At 42.2% G+C, this 10,366-nt stretch overlaps 1 protein-coding gene across 1 annotated transcript; it reads right to left on the bottom strand.

Annotated features, from left to right (window-relative positions):
• Positions 1-885: 885 nt before the first annotated feature.
• Positions 886-7,794, bottom strand: LOC135969100 (X antigen family member 3-like). Its single transcript, XM_065537904.1, has 6 exons — positions 7,725-7,794; positions 6,593-6,679; positions 5,763-5,764; positions 5,390-5,492; positions 3,717-3,842; positions 886-908 (listed from the first exon to the last, which is right to left on the bottom strand). Exons 1-6 carry the CDS (start codon positions 7,792-7,794, stop codon positions 886-888), a joined length of 411 nt encoding a protein of 136 aa, XP_065393976.1.
• Positions 7,795-10,366: the final 2,572 nt, after the last annotated feature.

Below are 10,366 nucleotides of genomic sequence, written 5' to 3'. Positions count from 1 at the left end.
CTGAAATGCTGACTTGAGTTGGATAAAAATGGTTAATACAGAATGTTAGTTAGGAAGTCACCTGCCTTTGTCAGATAGACCTTCAGCATTAATAGGATTCGTATAAGATGAATGTGATGGGAAATTTGATGTGTCAACTTTGCTACGCCACGATGCATGAGAAATGTTCACTTTGACCAGGGTAGATGTCTCCGTGAAGGGTTTTCTTTACGTGAAAACTAGCATTTAAATCAGCAGACTTTTGGTAAACCTAATTGCCCTCCCCAATGTGGGTGGGCCTCATCCAGTTCCTTGAAGGCCTTCAGAGAAGAAGACTGGGGTCCTCCACAAGATGAAGAAATTCTGCCTCCACACTGCCCTTGGATTTGACCTTTCATATCACCTCTTCCCCCGGTCTCCAGCCTGACATCCTGCTCCGTGAGATTTGGACTTGCCAGTCGCAACACTTCCATGGGCTAGGTCTTCAAACTCAGTCTCTCTCTCTCTCTTTCTCTCTCCACCCACCCACACACACGTGTGCACACATACACACACACACACACACACACACACACACACACACACACACACCCCGAGGAACCCTAACCAATGGGCTTCTTACGTCTGGGACCCTTAGGGCGTAACTGAGATCAGTACTGCAGGTTGGTGTCACTCTGCTGCAGGGCTCCTCAAGCAGAGGCCAGTGGCGTTCCCCTCCCACCCTCTGCAGACGGACATCCACGTGGCTCATCACTGTGACTCAGGGTTTGGTCATCCAACCATGTAGCGATCACTACAATTTCACAAGTGTTCCCCGCCCTCCTTCTGCCTGTGAGGTCCTCTGAGATATTTTTAAGTCAAATGTCTAATACAAAACCAGTTTGCGTTCTTTCAGCTTGTATTCATTTAAACCTGTGGTTGCCTTTCACCTATAATAGAAGAACAACATTACTAGCAGAACTGTATTTAGGTGACATTAAAGGTATGCAAAGGACACCAGTGTTTTAGTTGCATACAGTAGACTAAAACCAGAAGCCTATGAGTCACCCATTGGCTTACATGCAGTTAGGGCTCTGTAGAGATTTTGAAGATAGATTTCCAAGCATATACATTATCAATACTTTTTAAACACATCCTGGTTTCCAGTGCTACAAGGAAACCAAAAGAGAGTTAGAGGTCAGAACACTTTAAATCAGGTGAACCTATTAAAAAGTGGTCAAAGCAGAAAGCAAACATTGTGTATACTTTTACTAAAAATATAACCAACACACAAAAAATGTTAAGAAACAAAAGGAATTTACAAAAAAAATGTTTAATTTCATGCTTTGGCTTGAAACTACATTCTGGATGTCCAATAGACTCCTGGAAATAGTCTGAAAACTATCTTTTAGGAAAACATTTTATTGCATTTGTTTTTTATCTGTTGTATCTGAAGTGCAAAAATGTTTCTTTGGGCTAGTTTACCCTTCTGTGGTTTTTAAGGTACCGTAATCATTTTCCCCCAATTTTCACCTAAAGTGCTAATGTCAATATGAATACTGCCTTTTTACACTTGAAAGTATTCCCGTTTGTGTAATTAATTATATGGTCACACTAGTTTTAAGCTATCACTATCATTTCTGATGTCAAAACGTGAAACCGTTATATATCATGAACAGTGTTGCCAAAAAACAAAACAAAACAAAACAAAACAAGAAACGGAAATAGAGGGATAGGAAAGGAAAATGGAACGGACAGTAAGACATCTGGAGAAGCCAACTATTTGTTTCTAAACGTAAGTGTTTTTGAGGGACAACTAGCAAATTTCAGAAGTTCTTCCAGTCTTTGTGATGTTTAGGTATTCACATATTATCGGGATATATTAAATAATGTATATGTGCCTAGCATATCAACCATTTCTTCCATACACTGAAAATATTAGAGTATTCACGTTCAATTATAACCTATATTCAATATCTGTGTCTTGTTCATGTTCCATGTTGACCTTTTTCCATTTTCTCCGAGTATGTAAACTACTGGATACTCTATTTATAACTATTTCCCCCCCAAAAGATCTTTTAAATTTGTTACTTTTGGATTCGTTTTCCTTTTACTAATGATTCGTATCTGTCTTTTATTCATTTCCTCTTTCCTTTTCCCTTAGGTTTATTCTATTGTTCTTTTATTATTTTTTATTCTTCTCCTTTATCATGTAATGTGTTATCTATGCATTTAAGACTATAATCTTCCTAAGAATACAGTTGAGGCTTCTTCAGTAGGCTCCTGGAAACAGACTGAAAAAGGTCTTTTTGTTTGTTTGTTTGTTTTTGTTTTGTTTTTTGAGACAGAGTCTCGCTCTGTCGCCCAGGCTGGAGTGCAGTGGCCTGGTCTCGGCTCACTGCAAGCTCCGCCTCCCGGGTTCACGCCATTCTCCTGTCTCAGCCTCCCGAGTAGCTGGGACTACAGGCGCCCGCCACCACGTCCGGCTAATTTTTTGTATTTTGTTTAGTAGAGATGGGATTTCACCGTGTTAGCCAGGATGGTCTCAATCTCCTGACCTCGTGATCTGCCCGCCTCGGCCTTCCAAAGAAAACTGTCTTTGAATGTAAATGGTCTAATGGAATGGTTCAACAGTGTAGAGTACAAACATTTAGGTAATTTCTTCCCTAAATATGGAGTGCTCCCTTGAAATTCAGAAGCTCTTCTAATTAACAGTCAGCAATTTGGAAAATACGTGTCGACTACTCACGAATGAGGACGTTACAGTCTTTGAACTTTAAATCGCATCATCTGATGTCTCAAGGCAGAAACCTGTAATATGTAACCTATGATATGGCTAGAGGGGATTCTATCATATGTGTCTTCAATCTAATTACACACAGCAGCTCATGAAGACTGACAGAAGGGCAGGGGGCATGCTTAGCACAGGCATCTTACACCCACCTTGAGCATCACTGACCTACATGCATGCTGCCTACTTCATTGGTAACAGAAACCTGTCTGTCTCTTGCCATTTTATTATTCAGTCGTTCAAGGGTTCACTGCGGGAAGGATTTAAAATGCAATTATTCTTTAAGAACCAGAGAATTCAGAATTTAACAGAATCCAAGAACAGTCATTTAGGTCTCCATACGGGAAAACAAACATCAAGCAGGTTGCCCACTCATTCTCTTAGGAACCATGAAATCTCAACTCAGATAATTATAACTGGAGTGAAACTGTTATGAAAAACAAATCATATCTTTGTATTCTATCCAACAGAACATGAAAATACAGAAATCAATCTTGAAACAGATTTTAATATATCTGATTTGCATTTACTATTTTCAATAGAAAAAGATGGATGTAGAATTTTTGGAATTCATCTGAAATCTCACAAATTATGTTAGATCTGGTACTAGAACCTCCTTCAGTACTCAGCATATTTCACACAAAGTGGTATTACAAATGCATTATGTATTTGTTTAAAGCAGAGATTAGAAAAGAATCTGAAAACTGTTAGCTATTGGTTATAGTCACAAGTAAGAAGATGCTTTCATATTTGATGATTCAATACGGCTTTGACCCAATTTGTTTCTGTATCTGATAGTGTTTAGGTCTTCCGGTCAGGCATTTGGGGTCTGAACAACTTTTCAAAGAAGGCCTGCATTTGAATTGTGTTTTTAAAGGGGCAGTAACGTTCTCTCTTTTTATTATCAAAAGTATAATATTGTGAAAAACAGAAAGCACGTAATTTTGCATCTTAATGGATAGCATACCTCCTTCTGGCATTTTAAATTGCTCTGCTTTTGGCAGAATTGTCCCCTGAACATCAGGACCATCTCCGCATTCATCCCCAGTCTTTGACTGAGACAGCTCCTGGAGATCAGCTTCCAGGTCAGGCACTAAAAAATACAGGGGTTCTTGATTGAAGCAGGCAAACAAGAAGGACAAATAAGGAAAAGATAGTGCTCTTTTCCTCAGTGTTATGAAATAAAAGCCTGTAGACCAGTGTGGTAATAAATGTGATGTAAAGATGGCACACTTTTGTTTTCCTGTATTATGAATTCTTATCTTAAATGACAATCTGAGGATAAATCACACCACACCTACATTTCCCATACTTTACCATTGTGTATTATGAATAGTGAATATCGACTATCTAAGAAATCTGGAGTCTGCCACATGGATAGAATTTTAATCATAAATGAAATGTAATTTTCTGAAGGATTAGATCAATGTATTGGCCTGCCTAGGAGAAATCTTACAGTTGTGACACCCATCCCTTGTTGAGGTGACTTGAAAATTATTTAGATAAATTAACATTATGCTTGGGTCTAAGGGCCCTGTATGTAACTTTACATAAATGAATCACATTTAGAATAATGTACCAAAAATAACAGGAAAATCACTGTCTTCCAGTGAGGGTACAGGAAGTTGAGTGCAAAGAAATTAGTGGTCACTGTTGACAGTCATATTCTGGAAACCTCTTAACAGCGAATTGCTAAAATACTCCATGGCCCAAATTCTGCCAGTGTTGAACGCAAAAGTACTATCTAGTGAGTAAACAACTTCTGATTCAGGATAAACTTATGGTACTTTTAGTTTTCTAATGATGAAAGTGCTTCTACAACTTTTAAAAGCCCCTTCGAAATCATGCTAATATAGCTACCTGTATGCCAGTGTCCTGAGTTATCCACCTTTTACCAAACATCCTGAAAAATTACCGATCAAAGGATACCACTCAAAGAGTGGCTGTCATTTATTGAGCTCTTTTCTGGAGTTTCTATTCTGCTTCGTTGAACTGTGTTTTGTCCTGAGCCAATACTAAACTACCTTAGAGTACACACACATTCAAATAATAAGTATCTTAAGCAAAACCACTGACCTTTTCTTATTACAACATGGATAACACAAACCTTGGGACAAAATATGAATTCTGTCTCCATGAGTACAAGGGTTCTTGGTAAACCTCCATTTCAGAGCCTCAGTTTTCTTATTAATAAAATGAGGCTAATATCCTTATGCAAATGGGCTTTATTCAGGGTGTTATAAGGTAGGATGACTTGGCACTCCACATGCTGTTAAAGGGTGCTTACAGCACCATTGACACAATGCCTTAGAAGATCATACAGCAACATTCTAAGAAGAACAAATTAAACTAGTGAAATACTGCATATTTATGCATAAAGTTAAACTGCTTCATCTGATTTAGCAAGGACTGTATTTTCAAGCGTACAAAATATATTTCAAAGGTAAGAGAAGATTCATTATATCCAGGGACTGCACGAAGCTGTAAACTATACTCTTCAATTTTCCAGCCAACTTTCAGCAAATGTTTGCGATCCTTTCCTAATGTTTTCTTTCCTCCTGTTACTGGTCACGGCATAATGCATGATGCACACATAGGCCTCCTCCCCGCATAGACATTCTTTCTTTCCCTTCCCAGCACCTCGAATATCAGCTGCACCCTGATCTTCTCTCTTCTGACCAGGTGTGGGATCCCGACTTTCAGTTGGTGGTTCCTCTTGTTGAGGCTCCTCATCACTGGGCTCCTGGGACCGTGGTTGTGTGTGTACAAATAAAAAGTTTTGGCTGGGCGCAGTGGCTCACGCTCAGCACTTTGGGAAGCCAAGGCGAGCAGATCACGAGGTCAAGAGTTCGAGACCAGCCTAGCCAACACGCTGAAACCCTGTCTCTACTAAGAATACAAAAATTAGCCAGGCATGGTGGCGCATGCCTGTAATCCCAGCTACTTGGGAGGCTGAGGCAGGAGAATCGCTTGAACCCCGGAGGCAGAGGTTGCAAGTGAGCCGAGATCACACCACTGCACTCCAGCCTGGGCGACAGAGCAAGATTCTGTCTCAGGAAAAAAAAAAATTGTTATCAATACATGTCAACAATGCAAATAAACAGAATACATAGATATTTCTGATCATAAGTAAGTCTAAAGACATTTCTCCAACACTATTCATATACTTATTATTCATCAAGTTATTCTTCCCACAGAGAGGTTACTCTAAGACGGAGTTACCCTCAAGGGCTTTGGAAGGTGGTTTAATCTATGTTGGGATGGATGTGTGCAATCTGTTATGAATAAGCATACGGAGGAAGTCATGGGCAAAATCTGGGGAACACAAGGTCATCCATCCAGGCAAAACCAGAACGTAGGCTGGGCGCAGTGGCTCAGGCCTGTAATCCCAGCACTTTGGGAGGCCGAGGCAGGTGGATTGCTTGAGCTCAGGGGTTCAAGAATAGCCTGGGCAACACGGTGAAACCCCGTCTCTACTAAAATACAAAAAGAAATCAGCTGGGCGTGGCAGCGTGCACCTGTAGTCCCAGCTACTCGGGAGGCTCAGGCAGGAGAATTGCTTCAGCCCAGGAGACGGAGGTTGCAGTGAGCCAAGCCTGGGTGACAGAGCAAGACTCCATCTCCAAAACACACACACACGCACACACACAACACACACACACACACACACACACACACACACACACCACGTAATCCTCTTGGATCAGTCTTTCCTTCATGAGATGCCATGATCATTTTTTATCAGCTCAGAAGACCTTTAACAGTGTATGTATACTAGTTCAACAACACTATCACACACAAAACATTCTGCTAATAGAAAACAACGAATGTTAAAGCAGTCACACATACTCCCGATCAGCTCAGGAGGTTGTAAACTTCGTCTTGGTCTAGGCCTACATGTTGATCTTCCTCGCCAAATTATATTTCTCTCTGCAAAGAGAATACAGAATACTGTGATTGGGAAATGGCACTTGAGAGGATAGCTCCATTCGAGCACTTCCATGGCCAAATGTTAACTTGTCACTTTTTTGAAGTTTGGAAATACTTTGAAGGTAAGTCCCAGGGCAAGTATAAGTTTGTGTGTCTTCTGAATAGAATGCTTGCACAGTCACTTAAGGTGATCAAGCTAGCAAAGTAATGTCTTAAGGCTCCTGGCAAGAGACACTGGATATCCCTGATGTGGTTTGGTTTCACAACTGGAATCTCCATCATGGAGACGTTTAGGAAAATAGAGCTAGAGAATTAAACTGGGAGTGACCACAGTGTTTGTCACACACCCATTTCCTGGGCCCAGTTCCTCCCTAAAATGAAGTTTTGCTCGACCACAGAGTCCCGTCCATTCGAACCTCCACGGTGGAGTTGGGAAGTTGCAACACAGCACTGGGTGCTCCTCACTGGACACCTGTTCCTGGCACTCTACAGACTTCGGGGCTGAGGTCACCAACCCGCAGCATTCCCAGTTCCCAGGCCCCTTCCTTACTGCCCACGCTGTCCATGCCTGGGTCCTCGCTGGGGAGTCTACAATCTGTCCTCTGTCGGGGGTTTGAGGCATTTCTGGGACTCAGATACCTTCAACAGCACCCCCAGCACGCACCCCATCGTACCCCAATCCCCTCCACGTCAAGGCACTCCTTCCTCCTTAGTTGTGGCCCCGACAGAAAAGAAGGCCCATGGCTGCAGTGCCACATGTAAAGGATGAAGACCTCGAGGCCCTTCCCCTCTGAGTCTCCCTCCCACCGACGACCCTCCAGAAGCCCACTGGCTCCTCCTCACCCTCACTCACACTTCAACTCCCAGTTGGATTGGCCTGTGGACCTACCTGCTGTGTCTCAGTAGGAGAGAAAGAATCCAGACCTTAGGAACTTGACCTCACAGCTCGGAGGCATTCACCACGTGGATGAAGAGGTAGAGTAGAAGATGCCTGGTGAACATGTGCACTGAGGTGCGCACCCAAAGATTTGAGCTCTCCTATCACCTCTGCCATGGGTCTCCAGCCTGACATCCTGCTCTGTGAGATTTGGACTTGCCAGTTGCAACACTTCCATGGGCTAGGTCTTCAGACTCAGTCTCTCTCTCTTTCTCTCTCCACCCACCCACACACACACATGTGCATGCACACACACACCGAGGAACCCCAACCAATAGGCTGGTTACATTTGGGACCCTTGAAGGGCATCACTGAGATCAGTACTGCAGGTTGGTCTCACTCTGCTGCAGGGCTCCTAAGGCAGACGCCTGTGGTGTTCCCCTCCCACCCTCTGCACAGGGACATCCATGTGGCTCATCACTGTGACTTTGGGTTTGGTCATCCACCCATATAGAGATCACTACAATTCCACAGGTGTTCCCTGCCCTCCATCTGCCTGTGAGGTCCTTTGTTCCATCCTGAGGACACAGATATCTACTGGGTATGTTTCCATTCTTCCAGGAAGGACCTGGGAGCCTGGTGAGGGTGATACATCTGCAACAGTAGTAACAGCAATGGGTATAGGCAGTATGTTCACCAACTCATGAGAGATGACACTACCAACATGTCCCACTTAAGGTTCCCCATCAACTAACAGCTTATCCTGGAAGTTATCAGATTCATAGGTAAGTTGCATTCCCCTTATTCTATTTTCCCCAGGATTTCACACATGAAAAGCAAACTGATACTGGAATGTTGTATTGGAGTGCCATCCAAGAGTGGAATGCACTGCAGTGATGTGATTTCTGAAACAGTCAATAGGTCTTTTTTTAAATATATACCTTAAGTTCTAGGGTGCACGTGCACAAGGTGCAGGTTTGTTACATAGGTATACATGTTCCATGTTGGTTTGCTGCAGCCATCAACTCGTCTTTTACATTAGGTATGTCTCCTAACACTATCCCTCCCCCAGCCCCGCACCCCCAAACCGGACCCAAAATGTGGAACCAAAAAACAGCCCGCATAGCCAAGACAATCCTAAGCCAAAAGAACAAAGCTGGAGGCATCACGCTACCTGACTTCAAACTATACTACAAGGCTACAGTAACCAAAACAGCATGGTACTGGTACCAAAACAGAGATATAGACCAATGGAACAGAACAGAGGCCTTAGAAACAACCCCACACATCTACAACCATCTGATCTTTGACAAGCCTGACAAAAACAAGAAATGGGGAAAGGAATCCCTATTTAATAAATGGTCCTGGGAAAACTGGCTAGCCGTATGTAAAAAGCTATAACTGGATCCCTTCCTTACACGTTATACAAAAATTAACTCATGAGGGATTAAAGACTTAAATGTAAGACCTAAAACCATAAAAACCCTGGAAGAAAACCTAGGCAATACAATTCAGGACCTAGGCATGGGCAAAGACTTCATAACTAAAACACCAAAAGCAATGACAACAAAAGCCAAAATTGACAAATGGGATCTCATTAAACTAAAGAGCTTCTGCAGAGCAAAAGAAACTATCATCAGAGTGAACAGGCAACCTACAGAATGGGAGAAAATTTTTGCAATCTACCCATCCGACAAAGGGCTAATATCCAGAATCTACAAAGAACTTAAATTTAAAAGCAAAAAACAAACGACCCCATCAAAAAGTGGGCAAAGGATATGAACAGACGCTTTTCAAAAGAAGACATTTATGCAGCCAACAGACACATGAAAAAATGCTCATCATCACTGGCCATCAAAGAAATGCAAATCAAAACCACAATGAGATACCATCTCACACCAGTTAGAATGGCGATAATTAAAAAATCAGGAAACAACAGATGCTGGAGAGGATGTGGAGAAATAGGAATGCTTTTACACTGTTGGTGGGAGTATAAACTAGTTCAACCATTGTGGAAGACAGTGTGGCGATTCATCAAGGATCTAGAACTAGAAATACCATTTGACCCAGTGATCCCATTACTGGGTATATACCCAAAGGATTACAAATCATGCTACTATAAAGACACATGCACACATATGTTTATTGTGGCACTAATCACAATAGCAAAGACTTGGAACCAACCCAAATGTCCATCAATGATAGACTGGATTAAGAAAATGTGGCACATATACACCATGAAATACTATGCAGCCATAAAATAAGTCTTTATACATTCCCAGATGGACTAACATACAGGTCTTCCTCAGTTTACAGGGAGTTCATGTATGGAAAATCGAGTTTATTGAAGACTCTAGAAAAAGACACTTGCTTCCCTGTAACACTCAGTACCCAAATGCCAGTAGCCCCTACCACTCATTCCAAGAACTGCAGCTGCCCTCAAAAATTTCCAAAATGACCCAAAGTGGGCAAAGATATTCTGGCTATAAACCCCAAGTTTAGGATTGAAAAGAAGTATCCTCAAACTTCTTACTGACATCCAAAGAATAGGAATGTTGCCGTTGGTACAGAGGAAATAGCAGGGTAGCAGGGAGAAGGACACAATTTTCCCCAGGAGGGCTTGCAGGGACCTTCCTCCTCTGTCCTGCTTTCTGTGATAAGAAAGTAGTTTGGTGATAGGTGGGGTGGTTCATGGCTCTAATCCCAGCACATTGGGAGGTCGAGGTGTGAGTATTGCTTGAACCTAGGAGTTTGAGATCAGCCTGGACAGCATAAGGACACCCCACCTCTACCAAAAAAAAAAAAAAAAA

This window comes from Macaca fascicularis, chromosome X, assembly GCF_037993035.2.
Source record: "Macaca fascicularis isolate 582-1 chromosome X, T2T-MFA8v1.1".
Lineage (NCBI taxonomy): Eukaryota > Metazoa > Chordata > Mammalia > Primates > Cercopithecidae > Macaca > Macaca fascicularis.
This window is presented reverse-complemented; position numbering and strand designations above follow the sequence as displayed.